The sequence below is a fragment of the Sinohyriopsis cumingii genome, chromosome 8 (assembly GCF_028554795.1).
Source record: "Sinohyriopsis cumingii isolate HCF-2022 chromosome 8, ASM2855479v2, whole genome shotgun sequence".
In the NCBI taxonomy this organism is placed as follows: domain Eukaryota; kingdom Metazoa; phylum Mollusca; class Bivalvia; order Unionida; family Unionidae; genus Sinohyriopsis; species Sinohyriopsis cumingii.
This window is the reverse complement of record NC_142968.1, coordinates 113,456,806-113,480,064: the sequence shown is the minus strand read 5'-3', so window position 1 is coordinate 113,480,064 and position 23,259 is coordinate 113,456,806. Positions and strand designations below refer to the sequence as shown.

The 23,259-nt window shown below is 33.4% G+C and overlaps 1 protein-coding gene across 1 annotated transcript in view; it reads left to right on the top strand.

The window, feature by feature from the left end:
* The window catches only part of LOC149794406 (uncharacterized), a 41,224-nt gene extending 37,791 nt beyond the window's left edge, over window positions 1-3,433 (top strand). Inside the window, exon 11 of the mRNA XM_089968593.1 lies at window positions 1,951-3,433. Coding sequence (XP_089824719.1) covers window positions 1,951-2,212 — 262 coding nt within the window. The 3' untranslated portion in view covers window positions 2,213-3,433. The remainder of the gene's footprint in view (window positions 1-1,950) is intronic.
* Window positions 3,434-23,259: the final 19,826 nt, after the last annotated feature.

Here is a 23,259-nt window from a genome sequence, read left to right as displayed (position 1 = left end):
AGTGACGCAAAATGTGGTAATCGTCATTGTCGCTCTTCCTGGTTTCTACTTGGAGTGATGTGATCATTTCGTGATAGTAAAAACTTCAAGTTTAATCTAGCTATTGTACTTTCTTATTAACAGTCCCTATGAAAGACAGTGATATCTTCCAGTTCCAATTATATATAGGCTTTCAACGTGAGAAGATGTAAGAAAATGATTTAAGTTAAAGATTTATAGGAAATTATTTAACATTAAATGACATATAAAAAAAACCGGCGTGAAAATTGTGAGACGAAAGAACGCTTTGATACAAAATGTTCATAACGTCAAAATAAAGGAACTACTTTTCGACAGAAGGGAGAAACCAGACTCCAGATGAACGTAAATGCGAATGTTGTGTTTGACATGAGCAAGGGTATTGGTCTTCAGAGTGTCCAGAACGTCAAAGTACTGTGATGGAAGAAAAATAAATAAGAAAAAGATATTTCAGAAGATGAAAAAGCTGAAAAACCCGTTCCTTCAAAGGGATTAAAAAGAAGACATCAATAAGAATAAGTGGACTTTTGAAATGATCGAAATTTCAATGAGATTTTTTAATGAAAATATACGAAACGTAAGTAAAAAAATAAGATGCATCTATTTTTTATTATTATAATCAGTATGATTAGGATATAGACAAACACGCACTGCTGTTGCCGTTGCTGAAGTCATGGTAGTAGTGGTAATTGCTGTCACAGAGGTATTTTTCTCTTTGGCTTTATCAAATAGGCTTCACATATCGATCTCATAAATTTTTATTCAGTGAGAATTTCATGTAACTTAGGATTTATGCAGGGTTTTTTTTTCTCTCACTAGCTTCAGTCTGTTTACCAAGTGGTGTTGATTAATAAAGGCGATTCCTGGTCAATAAGGCTGTGTATTAGTCAATAAAGGATGCATGTCATCAATTCAGATTTATGTTGGTGATTATAATATAGGTATTTGTCAGTAAAAGATAGATGCTGATCAGTCAAATTGAGTCATGGTCAAATCCTACATTTCAAATTCCCAAATGGCCCCAACGTGCCGACCTAATGTTCATTTCGTGTAAGCATCCATAGTGACTCACAATGTTTAACCAAAGGAAGTATTTTGCATCAAATTTTATTTAATTACCTTATGAGCCGAATATTAATAATATGGACGTGTTGAACACTGCAGATACAAAAGCCCTCAGATTGACTATAACAAGCTTTTTCATCTAAAAGCAACTAAGTGTTATTTAAATGCTTTCAAAATAATGACCAATGAATTTTAGATTGAATACGTTCCTAATAATCATAGTGGAGCCGATAACGATTTTATCATGTGCACATACATCATATTTAAATATATGAGGATGGCGTAAAAGGAGAATGCTTCCATCACACATTTTGTCAACAGCTAATTCTTACATCGGTATATGAGTATGACTTAGAACCCCTTGAATCATTTTACTTACGCAGGTTTACTCATAGTGAATTTCAGCATACCTGCCTAGCAAGGAAACCAGACTAACTTACATAAAGGTCCAGTTTATCTTCCAACCACGAAGCCATCTTACAAATTCTGATAGAAGTACTAAAAATTGTATAGTTAATTTTTATTATAAATTCTAAATTTTATTTTGTTGTTAAGCAATTTATGATTGCAAAAAATTTAGTACGTTTGAAAACTTCACCATGTTTGCTTGACTATTTATTTAAAAAAGACTATGATAATATGCTATGTTTTAATTCCAGTATTCAAATACCGAACCCAGTCCAGTGATAAGAGAAATAAACATCCTTTGTAACAATGTTGCCGACTTGAATAATATTGTATGCTGAAACGTTTCTGGAAAATAAATGTTCAAAGAGCATTAAAAGGTTTCTAGAAGCACGAGTTTAGAATTAACAATGATACTTAATGCTCGACTTATAAATAATTTATTAGCACCCAACGTTTCAGATCAGACGGAAAGGCTGAAGATCCAATATATCTTCCAACCGAGAGACCGTTCTATCTATTTAAATACAAACATGGCTGTCAAAATGTAAGAGATATGAAAGTCACAGAGGAGTATCTCGTGTTTGATGATGAGGACAAGGCAGACCCATCGACTGCTGATATAGGAACGGTACATCCTGGGATGAAATTTTGCAACCCCCCGAAGTATCTTACAGACTGCGGAACAGGGAGTACGATATACTACTGCTACTATCACCGATAGGCCACAATTCCTGATTAATATTTGATACATACTTTTTTCAAAACCCAGTAATATAACTCATTCACGACTCTCTTCGTAAACTTTATTTTAACTTACGTTTTGTTGAAAGCGTTGTAATTACTGTTATGAAGCAATTTCTTGAGATTGTTAAATTGCATTTTTTGAAGACTTTTTAGACAAAATAAATTTGAAGTTTAAATTTGTATAAGAAATATAATTTGTATTTAATTGTTAGAATATTTGTATTATGTGATTCTAATGAAGAAAATGATTGTTAGAATGTTTTGTAAAATCAATCTTCAGTAGAGGTTTTCTCACGCTGGCACATTTTACAGACATCACTAAAACTAGACTGGGATCTAATTTTCACACTAAAGCAATTTTTGACGAAGCAAATTATCACTGGAAACAGAATAAGAACCTCGTGGCTCTTCGAATCACGAGAGTCGTGCGTGTTCCAAGGATACATAAGTGAGGCTGAGGGTTGTAATGTTATGCCCTATTATGGGCAAAGCTAACGTCTCCCAGAATAGGGACCACTATATATATATATATATATATATATATATATATATATATATATATATATATATATATATATATATATATATATATATATATATATATATATATATATATCTTCGCTCTCACGGCTTGGTCAAGAATTGCTGTGCCGCAGATTTGGATTCCTGAGTTCCTTTTTTCCAGGTAAGCTTTTCTTAGGTGTCGAATGCATTGATAAATAACATATTTAGAAATTATTCAACCTATCTCTAAAGAACTTGGGGCATGTTATTATTATTATTATTATTATTATTATTATCATCATACAATATGGAGTTTTAAATGTTTAAAATTTGTGTTAATTTATAATATTAAATTTGGTTTTGTAGAAATTGGTTTGCTACCAACTAAATGTTACAAATTTGTTTATTTAGAAATAAAATATCTTTGAAATTACAAGAAGTATTATTTTAAAATACTTTGATTGCAAACAACTTCGGTATTAGTTTGCAATATTTAATTCTTAAGCTTTTTTGCATTATTGGCAATTTATTCGGTTTTTAATTCCAAAATACAGAAATTATATCATTGTGTGAAGTTTGTTAGCCCTGATTAAACATCAAATTTTTATTATACACTTTAAATGATTTGTGAGTAATTTCTCTTTTATATCTAGTGTAGTGTTGTTTAATTTTAATAAAGAATTGCAGACTAAGATTTCTGACTTCCTTTTTCCAGTTCGATCCCAGTACATCTTCGCATATATTCGCCATGTAACTACATTGCTATAGTGTAGTGTTGTGACACCGCAACTATCAGGAGGCCAGAATGTCCTCTCTCTCTCTCTCTCATCAATAAATTGAAATATTTTGAAAGAACTTTACTCCCAATAAACTGACCATCATAAAATGTTAAATTTACCCATTAACATATTCTCTTTTATGATAATTGGTGGATTTTCTTCAAATTACTAACATAACCAGACACGATCCTTTGTTATTTTTCAAACAAAACATTGTGCTGATTTTATCATATGCAGAAGTCTTTCGTCTTTTAAGAAAACCTCTCATTTATTTTATTTTGTTTAATTTCTAAGTATCCCAATATTGTTTGAAAATATTTGACATAATAAACGATATTTCTTTTATTAAATCACATAATTAGCTTTCCTTGTAAATCTAGTTATAACTGCAAATTTTGACACGAACGAAAATAATCAAGTCCAGCGTGAATACATATTCATAATTTTTATTTGATACATTAAGTCCACATTTTTCTAAGAAGGCTTCAAAATGCTGTGAAGTTATCCATCTGTATATCCTTTAATCTTAAAAACAATATTGAAAATGGGATATTCTTTGAATATTACTTCCACATCTATCTCATTTTTAACAACTTCCTTTACAAAGTGTATCACACCCTTATTTCTTCACCACACTTATACATACATGTACTGACGCACACCACCCCAGCCCCCCCATATCTATATCTATCTATCCATCTATCTATCTATCTATCTATCTATATAAATATATATATATATATATATATATATATATATATATATATATATATATATATATATATATATATATATATATATATATATATATATATATATATATATATATATATGATAACTCAAGATATATAGAGCATGTTCAATCACAGGATCTAGCTTATATCTATTGACGGTAGATGTAAGGCATTGACATTCGGCTCAAGGCTCGAAATCAACTATTTCAACTAGATTTGCCAACTCTGATTAGAATGTGTGTATACCTTTCTTCTTATATATTAAGTTAGCTTTTTAAGTCTTGAATTTACTTAAAAACACTTCGGGTGACGTTTTGTCTTAGTATTTTCAATAAAATTTTGTCATGATTACTTAGCACTTTCTTTGTGGATTATGAGTGTAACTCTTCTATCCAAATTTTGCTACGTGTTCGAAATTTTACTTAAAAAAATACAGCACATATAATCCTTAAATCATAAGTATAAAGCCATTTATATTTTGTCATTCCTATACATAATGTAATTTGCTTACGCGATAAAGTCATGTGGGTAAATGTTTAACTTGGATCTAAATTTTGTATATTTGAATAATAGAGCAGGTTACAAAGTAAGCGGATGTGATGATCTTACGCATAAAATTAGTAACAAGTGGGTACCGATAAACTTTGTAACATGGCTGCTAAGTTTCAATATTAAGAGTTAGTTAAATTACCTTACAGTTATACAAATGAAAGGGTGGTTACAATGTAATTTCTCTTCATGTGAAAATCGACGTAAATATATTTACTTAATTTCAGTAATTTAGGCTACCGTCCTGTAATACATGTAATAAATGTCACTGTTAGAGCACAGTGTACTTCATATAGTATAAATGTCACTGTTAGAGCACAGTGTACTTCATATAGTATAAATGTCACTGTTAGAGCACAGTGTACTTCATATAGTATAAATGTCATATGTTAAGTACAGATTTTTGTCACGGTACTAAATGTTATATAAACTGCAGACTTTGATAGGAAATCAAGCTATATAATTATATTAAGATGGAATGGCACACCAATGACTATCTTAACATTGTTTCTGGTTTCTGGAAATAAATATATCCTTGTAAATTGTTTAAAAATTGCGTAGTGTTCGTCATGAACTAATATTTAATTATTTCTAGAACAGAAATGGAAAAAGCTCTCTGAGGCAATGTCACCTTCATATATACCTGCCTCAGTATTAAGTTTATGGCTAGAATATATAAATTTAGAAAAGTCCAGGAATGGAGAGAGGATCATAACATTTCGCAAAATGGATATTATGGGTTTTGGCGAAACCAGAAATAGAAATAAATATGCAAATTATAACAATAAACAGATGCTACTATTTAATGTTTTTTTATTTACTGCTATTATTATTTTATTGACTGCTATTATTAGACCGAACAACAAAACAATTATCTACATAGCCAATAAATCATGAACCTCCCCAAATTAGACGACTTAAAGTCTATAAAACAAGTCTTTATTAAATTTGGTTAATATTGTATTGGCAGGAGCAGAGCAGCATAGGTCCAGGGATAAGGTACAGTTCAACGTAAGCATCACATTGTGTACACCCCAATGTTGTTCTGTTTTTCCGAAATCAATACGGCAATGTTCGTCAGGTCTTGTGGGTAATGACATCAAAGTCTATACCGCTGTTGCAATTCGATGCATTTAAACTATACAACAGTAAAGAAGTGAAGCAAAAAGTTTAAGTAAAATTTGAACATAATTTACTTGCATAGAATACAAGAAAATTCAAAGGACACTTACGGTAAAGTGAATTAAATACCAAATAATCCTAAATGTCCTATCACAAGCCCAAGGTAATAGAATGTTCAAAATGATTACAGCAGTCTCGAATGTCATGATGTACGACAATGATGTAAACCAGAATGTCTTTGAATGAGTTCTCAATAATCCCAAAATATTGTTTTAGTCCAAAAAGTCAATGAAAAATTCAAATAAATAATTATCTAAAATTATATTTGGACACAACTTCGGACTCTTATTATAGATTGTAAAAAAGGGATATGAAACATTAATGAACACTTGTTTTCCAACACTCTTATATACAAGTACTCACTTGACCTATAACGCACTGGATTGGTCTGGAAACCCTAATTTCCGATGGAAATTTCCACCAGAATTTTCTATGCTCATAAATAAGGCTAGGCCTTGAGCTCAAATTTTAGTAAATATCTGAAAAATATGACAAAAGTCAGGTAGGCAAAAATTCTACCTTCAAAGTCAAGCACACAGTATAAATTAAATATACATAACTATAACACCAAGGTGAATTCGTAACCTGCTCTAATTGCCCATGTTAAATTGCTACGTACACCTATCCCAAATGAACTCACCACATGAACTTTATCCTATTTATGAAACCCTATTTATGTCCATTATATTGACATTATATGGTAATCTATCAATCATTATGATTTTATTCAAAGTATTAAAGAAATAATCAATCATATGCATTATTATGGGATAGGGAGATCTCACAACCGGGAATAAGACTTGTAGGCAAGACAACTGAGTTCCAGCCCACAAACTCTGACTCTTGAAGAATTGCAGTATATTTAAATTTATTAATCTTTCTGATATTAACGATATAAAAACTAGATTAAAATAAGAAAGAAAAATAGCGAAAAAATACACAATAGTATGCATTGGGAGAGGTGACATGAGTATACATTTAACATAGACGAATACAGCAGTATAGATTTTTGCACATGCACAAAAACTCAGTGGGGTAAGGAAGATAATAATACGGATGGACAGACGGATAGGCCAAGCGTGTTACCATGTCCATATGCTAAACTTAGCATGGGGGTGCTATGAACAGTGTACTCCTTCAAGCATTGTTCTTGAATGGTGCTGACAAAATACGTGACGGCGATAAATGAATTCATAACATTCGTTGACAATCATTGTATGAATAATTCAGGTATGATAAAGATCAGGTTTGTAAAACCTAAGATACTTGAACCTTGCCGAATACATCTTTCAGAACTCACCGTAATCTTCACTTGTGTTTAAGGAAAAAACAAAAGAAATTATTTAAAAATAATAAAATCATTTTAATCCAGTAATTCAGATTTGAACAAAGATGGGTCAATGTTTCCACAAATGACTTTGACAATGTTCATGAAGGTCTATTTTGTTTGCAAATTTTTGCCATTTCTGATAAATTCTTTATGACAAGTATTTATATCGAAGGAACGAAATAGAAAAATGTGCACGCAAGAGCAGAACATAAACATTGACTGCTGATCCAAAATGTTTTGAAACAAATAGACAAAACTATCCTTTTCAACACAATTACAAAGAATCAACGCAAACTGCATACTGTTGTGATATTTGTTAGCTAATTATCATGATGTTGTTCTTTGAGATAACAGTAAATGCTTTAAAGTGATATAAACATTTGACGTTGGGACCCAGCTTTTCCCCAAAAAATGTCAGCTGGTATCAATCACGGTATAAAAGCCCACTGAACCGCGTACGTAAAGAAATAAACAGAGATAAACTTGAAACTTGAAAATACGTGATACAAAAAGTTATCGTTTGATGGATTTAACAGTCCAGAGTACGATTAAATGTAACCCCCCACAAATGAGAAATTCATTTTGTGGTACAGACATTTTTATCAGACAGGTATGCTTTAAATATTGCATCGGAGTAGAGTCTTGCAGTCAACTTTGCCTACCAATTGGATCTTCTCGCCAGTATTATCGCGTGCGCCGGCGAAAACTTGCAAACACAAATATGGAACCTATCGTCATGGATAAACTCAGTGATACCATCTAAGGAAAAACCAGTGAAATAAATAGCCAAGACTGAAGCGATTGCGTTTTTTTCCCTGGTTAAGTAAAATTACGGCAAAATAATCATTGATGAAATATGCAATTAGACAATGATATGTCCATTATGTACCGGTATGTCGGCTGTGATTCAGGTTAAACACGTGCATGAGCGTGGGATAGGGATTCCAATCGGTATGAAAAAGGCAGAAGTCACAGGATGAGTCGCTACAAACCGTGAAGCAACTGCGTTCAACAGCATCTCGGTTACGTATCAAGATTCCTCCACGGGTCAAGCGGGTTGAAATCGCAAAGATTCCTCCACGGGCCAAGCGGACTGAAATCTCAAAGATTCCTCCACGGATCAAGCGGGTTGAAATCGCAAAGATTCCTCCACGGGTCAAGCTGGCTGAAGTCGCAAAAGTGGTCACTGATGACCATAGGCTGCCTCGTATGTTCGTCAATGAGTTTATGTCCTGAAGTTCAAGGTGCTCAAGCGCGTTAGTGATTTTAAAGAATATCATGCGATTATCACACTCGGGAAAAAGTATCAATGCCGTGACGTTTTTCCCCAACATATGTCCGGAAGTCAAGTCACCGGTGATTTTGCTACTCACGGACACCTTTTGGACACGGCTGAACATTACTTTATTATATCTCTTCGAGCCTGCTACAAAGATGCGTTAAAACATACACGGACACTTGGGCAGTGTTGCTCGTCTGATCTTGAACATATAAGACACCGAGGTTATCAAAGATGAAATGGAAATTTAATTTGCATTGATTCTCAATAAATTTGACTATTATACCCATGGAGGTTCGGGAAGGATTCTGCATGCCTAGCAGTATAAGCTGATCGACACCCTAAAGTTACCCAGGATCGACTGAAACTTCCTCGCTGTTACATATGTGCCTGTAAACGCGTCAGAGTTGTTTGCGTAATTACAGGCTACAGTGACTATTAAACACTTACCAGAGCAGATCGAGAAAGTCAAACAAGGTCTAGCTGTGACCAAATAAGATATAAATGGCCTAATATTCGATCTCAGCCGTTGGGGACTTAGACACTAAGGCATCAGAAGCTCTGCTGCGATTGTTTTTAAAAGCTAGGATCAGAGGCGGTCCAATCGATTCAAGATCAACTACTACAACGATTAGTGACGAAACAACCAAAGTCGGATACGCTTCCATCGACAGCAAGAATACCAGCTAAGGTTAATAAAATTATTAGTGAAGCCGTTGAACAAAGACTGGCAGAAGCCACTACGGATACAATGAATACGAATCTGGTAATAGGGAGCGAATTACGGTTGTCTCGCAAAAGGCAGAAAGCAAAAACCAAAATCATCCTGTATAAACAATAGCTCAGTTCAAAGATATATCCAATCTCGTGTTTGTTATGGATTCACCATTGTTGCGAGATCAAAGCTTCCGAAATATTTAGTTTTAATCGTACCGAGCTAGGTTCTCTGATGACCATGGACGAATAGAATTACAAGTGCTTGATAAGTCTGGAAAATTTCTCCCACTTTTGAAAATCGAAGCAAAACATATACAAAGGCCGACTATGCCATGCTTAGATTTGTCAACGACGGCATCGTGCGTTTTTTTTTTATCAGCCTACGATATCTGATCGACGGAAAAGAAATTTAAGAATGCTTGGATAACGTCGACATTGCCACGACAATTCTATGGCTATCCAGATACAGCAATGATTATAGAAGATGCGCTGACCCGACTACGATGGTTAACAAGGGCGCATACGATAATGCAGTTCATATCCCACATACCGCAGAAAATGGCAGGAGATGGACAGTCGTCCGCTGTAATCGCTGTCTAAGAACATTTTAACCTTGGATTCGCACAAATTCATGAAGACTCGTTGCTGTTTTCGTGTCCAATTCCTCTCAGTCATATAGGTGGGTTTTGTAGAGATGACCGAAAGATTATTTTCACAGGCAAACTAACAGTTGTGCTAACCCGGAATGACCAAGACAACGATGCAGTCTGGCGTGTTTCTGGTGCCGCAAGTGGCAAAATTGTCGTATCGTTGTTAACATTGTGGATATCTGTCATAACCACAGAAGCGCGTTTGCTAACCTTTATGGAATCTGGCGGCCTGTCAACATTATCATTTCTCGCGCCCACCATAGACCCAATATCAAAAGCCGTTTGGGGACAGTTTACATGGCAAACAAGTTCCCAACAAGGTATTACACACCAAGACAAGTGTTTGTACCATCTTGACATTCACATCAGGATAACACCCAAATCAGTAAAGTAATAATATTTTACCAGTTAGGAGCGTCTGAAGTTTCTCTGCAGTTGTGCGGTCAGGCAGGCATAACACAATCTGCTATAGCGCATGTGCGGAGACCAAAATGTAGACATGAGTCTGCAGATGTCTCCATAAGACTTCCCTACATTATGCGATTAATTAATTTTTTTTGGCACACCTTGTTCTGTTTAATCAGTCCGTGGTCGATATGCACTTTAAAGCACGTGTAACCGTGGAACATATCCCCGTCGGCAGTTACAGATGCATTACTGTGATACTCTCCAAGAAGACTCTTTTGATGGAGGCCACATGTTGCCGAATGAAGATAATTGGCGCACCTGTGGAACGTTCAAATAATTTTCTCCAAATCTTAGTGGGTAATTGAACCTGTAACATTTCAAATAAGATGTCACATCTGTGTTAGCATATCACGTTGACTCGAGACCAACTCGAAAAGATCGCAGTCCCAACTGGGAAACAAACTGCATTGAGTAGAAGCGTTAAGGGATATGCTAAATTTATCACTTACTGGTACTTGACCATCTTTGGTGTTTGCATATATATCTCTGTGTGTGTGTGTGTGTGTGTGTGTGTGTGACGGATTCTGAACGCGATGACGTTGCCGAATCTAGTGATGGGATGATTGATCAGCCGACACCGGATACCGATATCGACGGTGATTTTGTGCCACTTGTCGATGCATACCTGTGTTTGAAGGGTGTTACTAGATCCTCATGTACACTCAAATATAATCTTGCCAAGTGCCAAACAGAAACTGACGGTTGGAACCACCGTGATGTGTCAATATCAACTCGAGACCAAGGTTGGAATCATTGCATTAACACTTAAATTAACACAGCCGCAGAGAACAACACCATTTGTGAGAGCACCCGGGATGTTGTTAAACGATGGAGTGGAATTCACCGACAAAACCACCCTGATAAAATTTCCCGTAAAGTATATGAAGTCACTTAGATAGACTCGGCCAGGAAAAGAAAGACCATGACTGATACGATCCGCTTAAACAAGAACATTCCGAGATACCCAAGAAAGACGCAATCCATGTCATTTTAGATACACATGTGTCACGCCCGAAACACACAATGCCGGAGACAACAATAATACCGTAGAAGATTTTCTGTTATTGTACGGCAGTTGTACCAGTGATGAAAAATACTTGCTGGTAAATGCATATACATGTAACACATAAACAACGCCAATCTCTCAAACAATTCATACTCCACAAAGCCAATATTAACAGAAGAACTATGGCGGACGCTAAAACTTAAGATGTTTTGTCCTGTAAAAAAAAAACGGTTGAAACAGAAGACACAAAGCAACGGAGAAACTTCAAATAAAAGTTGCTATTAAAAATCAATAAGGTTCGTTTGGGACAAGTTTGGAATGTCTACTTTACGGTGAAATAAGTTTTGAGTGACTAAATACGCAGATAGTATAAGACAATTAGCACGGAGTCATCGAGTGGTTCTGATTTCAAATCAAGAGTTACTTACCTTGTGTTAATTGGGACTAGAAGAGGGCTTTACCATGAGGTTCCCCCATTTTGCTGATATAATCAAGTGCATGTGGTTAATAAATAGCACACTCAGCTGTTTAATGTGTTTTAGCCAAAGACACAACGATTCAAGCTCAATAAACACAAAAGGCACTGTAATATATAATTCCAGCTCTTGAGACGCTCCACCTCACCATACATTGGTGTTAGAGCTGATTTCACCATGAATACCTAAGCCATGTCGTTTTGAGGTAATATATCCTCGCAAGATGGTATGAAATAATCCTGGTGACGTTTGCCAGTTACATTGTATTTGTATCAATGAGGTATTGAAATCACAACTGGACTCCCTGGAAGCATGCAAGGTAATCCGATCGTTACATCTATTATATACCAGGCCAGACCTTAAATGAGATAGGACGTGTTTCTTCTAAGCTTCTATATTACCTAAATAAAGGTAAATGAAGTGAAAAATGCTAGCTATAGGGATTACGAACAGATATTAAGTGTGCAAAAACAGGAACAATACATTTTACATAGTGACACTCAGAAATGTGAAGAAACTGACATATATTATATCGGCTATATATCGATAAAATATTCGCGGTTTCCAGAAGCAGGTTTATAATAGTATGTTCTTCCATTTACAGGCTTAATCACAAAAGCCTATGTTAATCCAATTACATGTATTACGACTCTATGGTCTTAAACTAAAAGCCAACATGTTTTGTAAAATTCAACAAAGAGTTTATTTCCCTCGAAGGCTTATAAACTAACGACGCTCAATGACATGGAAGACTTATAGACTACTAAGTCTTATTGACTACTGAATCTTAGTACGTAATATCTTTTGCAATAGCTCTGAGTTCTCTGCATTACTGAAGATCTGGCGGATTCAAATAAAAAGGAGATTGCAACGGTTTTTCTCATTTGTAACGGAATAGGGTGAGTATTCCAAACCAAAGACATTTCTTTAAATAATTTCATTCTGAGATACTCGATTGTTATATATCTTTTCATAAGATAACGAGACAAGAAACCACTATTTGTAAGACAGCCATTTTGCTTTGGGAGGTCTCAGTCTTTTGCTGTTGTTCCAAAGTTCAAGACTTACACGCAAATTCATTTAAGTAAACTAAATCACTTACAAGAATACAATTATTTTGTATCATTCTGTAGGGGAACCAAGATGATAATTTTCCTATACGAGTGAGAAAAGACCATACTTGAAGTTTTCATTCTCGTTTAACTTGGAAACTGGGATAACATATTAGAAATTTGGAGGAACAAGGAAACAGCTCCCATTCCTTGATGGCCTTGTTTATATGTCAATGACATTGGAAATTAGTTCCGCATGTGGAATGCGATGCCTTGTATAGATGTTTGATGTTTCTCCCTTGGAGTTCGCATTATCCTCGCAACCCAATACCACAAAATTAATTTGTATGGTACTTTATGGTTATTTCATTTCAATTTCAAAAAGAATAATAGAATATTCTTAACTACAATATAAAGGAAGGAATATAAAGTCACCAACTGGTTGACCTGAGTGCATTTTAAAAGTAAAAGAATAAAACTACTTGATAGTAGCGGCAGTTAGTGCCGGATGCTAGTGAATTGCCTCTGAATATTATATGTTTCAAGTATCATTTTGTCAGTTCAGAATTGATATTGATATGCAAACAGTCACTGATTGCAGAGTGGACATGATTACTGGTGAATTATATGAAAGGTTGTAGAAAGATAGAGGGTTTCTTACCGTCTAAATACCTGGATGAGGGAGGAGAAATGCGACTTTAGTGGTGCAGTTTGCAAGACCTTCTTGTTTAGTTTTACTCTGTTTGCTAGAGTTACCTTCTACTTCTCAGATTCATTAATTCATATTGTTTGGCAATTTGTGAGTAATGACTGTCAGTATTTCAAATGAGTGGCAGCTAGAATAGATCAACCCAGACAAAATTAACTACAAACATTACGTGTAAAGAAAGGACTAAGGCAAACATTAAATGAAAACTAGATTATAGTATTTACCGAAAGAACACATCTAACACAAGATTCAAGATAGATCGTATTTCAGTTATGCTAAGGAAATAAAGCTAATCCTCAGAGGTCAATTTCACATCAGCTGTGGAAAACCTTGTGAAACCAAAAAGGTTTGTGGAGCAAAAGTAAAGGTTCGAGAAAAGAGCTTGTTCAAGACAAGGGGGGGGGGTATTTCCCATTACATTTCAGTCATTGACACTAAAATGTCTTACGGTCAAGACGTGCCTATATCATGATGGAGACACCTTTAAAGCACCCATAACCGTCTTTGTAGCGGTTAATAACTTTAACAATGAGGAACATATTTGCTAATAATTAACATCTCCTTTCAGCAGCAGCTTTGGACATTTCAAATAGCGAAGCACATGCCATCAGTTATGTTTGCATGTTCAATTAATTCACAAGATACGTAATACAATAGCTTCTCGAGTTTCAAACAGTACTGAAGTATTTTACAATTGTTGCATAAATAATGTATGGATAATTAAGATCGAAAAATGCAGCATCTATTGTGCTCATGGAGGATTATGAAAACGTTATCATTCAACATGTTACATCTGTTAAGAAGAATCAAATGATAAAATGGTTCGAGACTATGGCTATTGTAACAGGATCATCCTGGTTTGGATTAGATTATACAGAAGACACTGAAAACAATGAGGAAATAAAATGCTTATTTACAATGTGATAAAAAATAAATGGTTCTAACGCCAAACTCTTTAAGTTTAAGATTTAAACAACAAAAAAGAACAATGTTTCATCCACAACCAAGGGTATTAAAGTATAGGGTTTACACAACTATTACTAAGGCATGATTCTGTCTCTGTAGGTAATCAAAGTATAGTATTTGTACAAAAATACGAATAATTTTTTATCCGCAATTAGGTGGGATACGTATTTATATATTTGATTTGCACTCATATGGTGATACTGAATACATTGATTTGATTTTCACTTAAATAGTGATATTGACTAATTTAAGAACGAAACATATAACTCGTGGCATCCAGGTGACACTCTCAATGTATTTTCGGTCCCACCGCTCTTGTCGGATGGTCAAGCAGTCCTTAAGAGCCCTTTAGATGCAGACCAGTTGATTCCGAATCTCTTGTCCTTCACAACCAGAAAACCAATATCGTCCTCCGAGCCAATGTCACCATCCATAGCAGTGCACAGGTTATACGAAACCCCACTGTGTCCCACGATTCCCCATGAAAAATAGCAGATGAAAATATAATGACTAGTCCGATGTGGTACACGAGATATAGTCAAGTACACATGCAATGATTTACGTTCCGCATTCACGCACGTGAAGATGCTTATTGTATGAGATTATTATTATCATAACCAGGTTCGTTCATGAATCTGTATTCGACAAGAATAACCTCACAACATTATAAAACACGAACATTACAGAACCCTTTACTCCATGCAACGTATAAATAAATTCAATTGTTCTCTTCAGGTTTAAAATTGTTAACTTGAAAACATAATATGACAAATGTCTATATATATATATATATATATATATATATATATATATATATATATATATATATATATATATATATATATATATATATATATATATATATATATATATTTGAATAAGTACTGGAACCTACAATATCTGAAACAATTATACAACATAATACGGATAGCAACAAAAAAGAATTCAATATATTTCATATACCTTTATAGCTGAAGATTGTGTCTGTAAAGTGAACATCTCCCAAGCAAAACATTTTGTGTTGTGATAATACCGTACCGTCTGACTTGATTGTACCCTGGTTATGGTACATTTCACGGCCAGAGAGTATAAGCTAATGTTTTGTGACTGCAAGCACTTTGTTCGTGCTGCATTGGGTGTTCCGAACCCAATATTTCAAAATAATGTAGGGCGTAAATAAAACACTCTCGGGTAACGCTGTGCGCGGAAAAGAAACCCGAGTATATTTTAACTCAGGTGATGATAACTAGACAGAAATACTGAAACATTTTACAGACATGAAATCCTTTGAAAGGTTACATCAGACATCTATGCCACCGATAAAAAGTTGTACGCATCATTTAACTTAAATGTGTATGATGTCATGGAACATTTTAATCTTCAAACGTTTAAAGATTCATGACGTTCGTATTATGAAGTTTAATTATGGATGATACTCTAACGAGATTTTTAATTTTAGTAAGAAAAAATATTTTGTGACCGAAAACGTTAACGATGGCATAATGAATATCACTAAGTTTTGTGACACTTCTCAATAGCCAAATAAACATATATTTGGTATAACATAAATAAAAAAATGATACCCGGCGTTTTAAAATATTAGTTAAACGGAGTACTTACTAAAGAGTTTCGTTTGTAAAGGGAAAAAAATAACTCAGTCATGACTGATAAGCATGAAATTGAAGTTTTGTGAGTGAATCAAATGTGACTTATTAAAAACAATCTGAAAACTGTTTGTGAATATGAAGTGGCTAAAAGAAACTGAAATAATTCAAGGAAAATTCCCGCCACATACCTGTCATCATGATATTCTCATTATCATTTAACGCACTCTAAATTGTTAAAAAAGTTTTAGGTTAATCCAATTAGGACGATATGCGATTGAATTGAATTATCGCATATATGCGCTATATAGACTACCTCCGATGTTATGTATATTTAATTTAAATGTATGTTTGTTTGTTTGTAAAACAAATTATTCCATTACATGCTATTGTAATGTAACATTGTTTAATGGATTTGACATTGTCCAGAATTGATTTTTTTAAATCAATTTTACTTTTTTATTTTCGATGCAAACCACCAATAATAGAAACATTGTATCTAGTTTCTGACCTTGTTCTCAAATTAGTGACAGTTTTGGTAAGCAACTTTTTATTTTTTTAATTATCATTCTCAGAATAAAAATCATTAAGTTGAGTCAAGGTCATACCTGGACTACGTGATTTTTTATCATGTAACAAGCTTCTATATTTTCCAGACGAATGAACTCTTGACCCCTATCTGGGAATCTGTTTTGCGTTTTAGTTAGTCTTATAACTGATGTTATGATAAAGGATTGCTTAAAACATTTGACACGTTAAGTTGTAGTATGTTGTGAACAGTTTGGGCTGAATTTTTATTTTCTTCAAATTATTGAATTCAAGCGATTATTTTCTCTGTAAATACAAAAGCGCTCTGATATAATTCTTATACAAACACATTTACTGAATTTTATACTGAATTCAAAACTAGAATAATATTTTCTGTGATTCAAGACGAGACTATTGACACATCAGTACTACGCTGACTATTACTGACGACATCGCCTTCCGTTTTGAATTTTTTATCGGGACTTGAACTGAGATTCACTTAAAACTTTTCATTGATAAGATTTGTGTTTTGATTCTTGAATTATTTTTCGATTTAATTCGTAAAACTGTTAGATCATTTTTCTCATTTTTCACTTTCTATTCTAGGGAAATAAATTATTTGTTACATTTTACAAAACTTGTTGTCTTCACACATGGACGAACTGAATTTACCCTCTTTCCCTAAGGATAATGTAGAACAAACGCATCGCGTTGGTGGTAATTGCTGAGATGTGTACGTTTATATACGAGTCTACGAGTCTGCTTTCCAGTAAAGATGTAAAATGATTTTGAAAAATTTAAATTGATAAGTTTAATTATTCACGAATCATTTTAGTTTTCTTTGGAAATTGTATCATGCTGTTATTATTCGTTTTGTTATTTGATATTAGTAGGATAACTACATAAAGTGCTGAATAGCATTTCACAAACCCGGTCAAAAGATCGATGAAGATTAGAATTTGTCATGTGAGTTGCCTACTCATACGTCCTTCACGGCACGTGAGAATTTGTATATCTTAATGATCGCATTCATTAACTATATAAAATATATAGACAACAGTTGCTCTTTCTTTATCGCATTTTTGTTATTTTGTTTAGCCACATATCCAATAATTTGTGACTAAAATGCAACAAGGCCACTTACACGAGACACTAGGCTCTTTACCACGCTCCGCCCGAGTTAAAAAGAAGATGACTGAGTTGAGTGTTCCTTTGTCATCACAGAAAAAGAAAAATGTCTTACAAATTGAAGGGTGAAAGGCTGATATCACCTAAACGGTCCGTACAATTGTGCTGATTGTTTTTACAGTAGTAATGTATGAAATGTAGTATATAGACTTAGTACATTCATTTCTGATCAGGAATACTCTTTGACTAAAATTCATGCTTGAACGGTGATCTTTGGAAAGTCTCAACAGATTCTTCACAGGTATGCTGGCTGTAACACTGAGAACAGAGATTATTCTTGCATTATCAATTATGATGATAATATTCTTGGTGTCAGCCGACATGTCTCTGTAACCTAGACTGCATATTAACCCAAACCATGTAAACATTTAGCAACATAAGTTTATTTTTTATTTTGTTTTTACACTTAGCAACTTTGTTTCCAGTCCTTTGTAAAATCTATGTGCTCTCCGGAATTAGGTATGAACTAAGTAAACATGAAAAAATTACTATAGCAATATCAATTGAAATATTAAACAACTTCTTGAAAAGCATATTACAGCTGTGGATCAGAGTTTGACACTTCATGGTGAACAGAAATAATTACATGTGTTGTTGTAAAGTACAAGAATCCACTGGGTTAGGATCGACAAGTCTTGTCATCTTAAGTGCTGTTAAATGAAAAAAGGCCAAAGTTGAACAGGTTTTGTCGTTCTCCTGTACTGGTCTTTACCGGTATATTTTAAACAGGTTCTTTGATTTCATCAGCTTTAACAATAGACCTGGCAAAATGGTAAAGATACAGGTATATAACACGATATATTTTTTGAGTGTGTATTTACTCAAGAAGTATAACGCGCATCGAAGAAACTTATATTCCTGAGTTTTCGTTGATGAACTTAGGAACATTGTCCGTATAAATAGGCAATCGTAGTGAATGTGCGACAAACATCTTCGACAGCATTGAGGTAATGTTAATTCACTATTATGTCGCCATGTATGTTAGATGGCTTCACCTTTACATCTCAGACGAGCACTGACTCCGAAGAGTAATTTCTAGTAACTACAGATGCCTTTATGAGCAACGTAAATAGTTATAACACTTGGTTCAAGTGAAATTTATATTTGGTGGGCCGCCCGTTTCACACGTTGATTTGACTGAACATCTTTGATTGAAATCTAAAGTAGCTGGTCAACCTTGGGTATAGCGTAGCGTTCACATGGTATGATAAATTCGCATGCCACATGTACACAACTAATCGAATATCCTTTGTTCTCTTCGGCTTAGCGAACCCAGGTATTCAGGCAATTTTAAAAAATGATATTCAGTTCTTAAACTCGTCCACCCAGCCTGGCACAATAATGTTATAAAGCCCTTCTCATGGTTTGCGCAATTGGCTGCCCTTCAGTGTCGATCAGAATTTCCAACTGAAAAATGTTCCATGACCTTTAAAAAGTCTAGGCATTTGTATTTAAAAAAAAACGGTTAAAAAGAGATATCATTATTGTTAGATCCTGTTGTAATTGATCTGTATTCGTATTAGGACAACATTTCAAAACTCTTAGCTGTATATCCCTTTCACTCTTTAATAGCAGTTGATGTTGCGCTTTAATCACAGAAAGCTTTGTTTTCTCCAGCGAGCATTTTCCAAACTGTGCTGCACGTCTTATTATTTCTTGCTACCATATGTATAAAGATATTTTATGGTTGTTTTGGATTCACGTTGCACATTGTTTGTTTTTAAAATTCCCCTCTGTGGTTATTCGATAAAGATGCGACTAACACCTAGTCGCTATAATGTGATGTTCTGATTTAACTTTACAGGACCTCCCAGATATGAAATATTTCTTATAATGGAGATGCAGACTCGTCTTGCCCGCAAATTCGTCTGAATCAATATTTTTATTATATATATATATATATATATATATATATATATATATATATATATATATATATATATATATAATATTAGACCTTCCAGTGTCCACACACACATTTTAAACCAGTTAAATTATATTTTTCGATACAACATAGAAACTTTAGTGCGTTTAAATAGCACCAAATCTCTTTTATAATTGGTAAGTTGAACTGTTAAACTGGTTGCAAATCATATTAATTTATTTCACTTCTAATGCTATTCTTGATTGAATTAAATTTATCTTCACAAGTTACAGGTACTGCACACTCTCCATAATTTTATAATCGGAAGTAAACAAGAAATTTGCTAAGCTTTACTAATTTCTGAATATTGTTATCTATCATAGTTATTAAAATAAATTCCACAACGAGAATCTGACATTTATAATTTCCAATTCATTTGATTCTGCCAGAAATTTATATTACACTTAACTCAGTATATATATATATATATATATATATATATATATATATATATATATATATATATATATATATATATATATATATATATATATATATATATATTGTTACGTATATCTGATTTAATTCATATTTATTTTAATTTAATTGTTTGTCAGTTTTACATTTTTTTCTTCTATTATATGCTATTGTAATGTAAATTTATTCACTAGAGATGATACTCTTTCAGAAAATTGTTTGACCTTGATGTTAGTTTTTAAACACTACGTGTTGATCTAAATTCTGACCTTGTTTCAGAATTTGTTGCTACTTTCATAAACCTTCATAAACAAGTTCTACTTTATTTTAAAATTTTATTATAAAATGATTGGTTGTTTCCAAGGTCATGATGGTAAACAACTTTTTTATTTTTTATTTGGAGTAGAATTATTGGTTGTCGTCAGGGTCATTGTGACCCCCCTTTTCGATTCCGCAATTCCGGTTTTTCCATTACGCGCATTTGTTAGTTTTAATAGAGATGCTTTGACAGAGAGTTCTCAGTTTTGGGCTTTTTGCATTAATGTAAAGTTATTTTGTTGTAGCCAGATCTATAGTTATAATTTTCTTCGGATCAGTTGGATTTCAAAAGGATTAAATCTTTATTCTCTGTAAATATTTTGAGGAGTGCTCACACAGAAATTTTGGAAAGACATTGCTTACAAATTTAATTTGGATTTCCATCACCGGAGTGCCATTATTTGTGTTTCTACAAGGAAGTGTAGATAAGCACAGTACTGACTACAGCATACGTCATCGTCATCCATCTTGGATTTTCCATCAGGATTAGAACTTGAAATTATTAGAACATGTATTACTAGGACTTTTGCAATTTAATTCGTGGATTATTCTTAGATTATTTTTTTGATTTGATTCTTCAATCTGTAAGTTCTTCTCCTTTTTTCATTTTTACAGAATTTTCCACGAAAATAAATTATTTGCTAAATTTTAAAAAGCTTGTTGTTTTCACTCTTTCTGTGTTACTGTTTATTCGAGCCTACACACGTATCAATATATATATATATATATATATATATATATATATATATATATATATATATATATATATATATATATATATATATATATATATATATATATATATCGACAATAATTTATTTCTTCTTCATTTTGTACCAATTTGACCAGTTTACTGTCAGGGTCGATAATATTTGTTTAGTGTTATTACTATCGGGTTTGATACTTTTTTTTAAGTGTTTTTACTATCAGGGTCGATATTATTTAATTTAAGGTTATTATCATTAGATGAAATTTACATCTTTCTTAAAACTTTGTTTATCCCGTCCAAAAATGATGTGTCTCGTGATATTGGCAATGATGCTAGATATAACCTCAACCAAAAAATTCAACACATTGTTACCTTGTCCCATGAAGGAAAAAGTTTAAATTATTATTTTTTATATTCTGTGTTAGTTATCTAGATATTCAGTTTTATATTAGTAATTTACTTTTCATATACTAGTGTGCATATGGTAAAATATTACTCTGCACTAGTGATCATTTTTAATTTTTGAATTTTAGTATTCTCATAACCTTACACGAGTGTTTTAGTGAGACAATATAATTGCATTCTTTAATCTGATTTAATCTGTTTTAGTGTGGTTTCGACATAATTTGTTTTGTCATATTCCTTAAGAACTACTACTACTGTATGCATAATGTTTGATCAAAAGGATATTTGAAAACGTCACTGTAATTGAAAACCTTTTACTTTTAATCGTAGGTCTCTTAAAGGAACCGAGGTGAATAACCAGAAAGGATCACAGTTTTGCATATGGTTAGCACATGAGCAGGATAATAAATGTTTCGTCAAACTGACTGCATACCGCGATTAAGGACAAGGTACGTTATCAAACATAACGAAGCAATGGTGGAATATGTCTCATTATCTCCACGCTTGGAGCTATTAACACAATAACCATGTAATATTATACTTTTGAGTTGGTCGTATATTCATTGACCAGAAGAACCAGAAGTGATTGTGGCGACAACTGAGGTCAGTATACAGTTCTTCGTTTTGTTTTCTTTTTCGACGTGATCAATATCATTTCATGTCTGTGGGCTGAAAAGTTCATAATTATTTTATTATATAATCGTTACTCTGACTAAAATACAAAAATGTTTTGTGTAGTTTCTCCTGTGCTTGAAGGAGTTTTATGTATAGATGTTATTCGTCAGTAACAAGTCTGCCCATTGAAATCTATTTAGATATCTCATGAATATATCTTATTCAATTAAACGTTACGGTCTGTCTCCAAAGCTAGCTTAAATTAATATGCTGTTATGAGGACCACATCCTGATTCGGGATAAACTGTGAGCTGTTTCTACTCTTGTTGGTCACTTTTAAGTCCGATAAATCACACATCCAAATCTGTCTTGATACTTATGGATGATGTATTGCGCTGGTATAACCTGTTTATTAAAATGTGCAATTGTGCTGCATGCAGTTCTTTCCGGAACACTCCCACGTACAGTTTAGACACTAAACGGTATTTGGTAATAACCATATCTAGCAAGCATTTCAAAATGGCCATTGGGTTATGTTATTCCACGTAGACCTAAAATTCACCAAACTTAAGGCCTGATCCGGAAATATTCTGCACATATCTCTATTAAAAAAAAAATGTATACCCATATTTTGCTGACATACTTGTTTCCATACTATTCTTTGATTTTATGGAATAGGTGTTATCAGAACTATAAATAGTATCAGTCTGAATACATATTCGGGGGTCTGATTTATCGGACTAGTCGCTTGTGTAATCATTCGTGAATTTGGAAATTCCTGCTCTGTTTGAAAATGCCCGTAATCAACAGGTCGTGGCTAGAATCACCTGAAGTTGAATTTGTCAAAGGTTGATAAAGTTTAGCCACTTCTATTTTTAATATGAATCATTAATACATTCATTTCGAATAAATTTG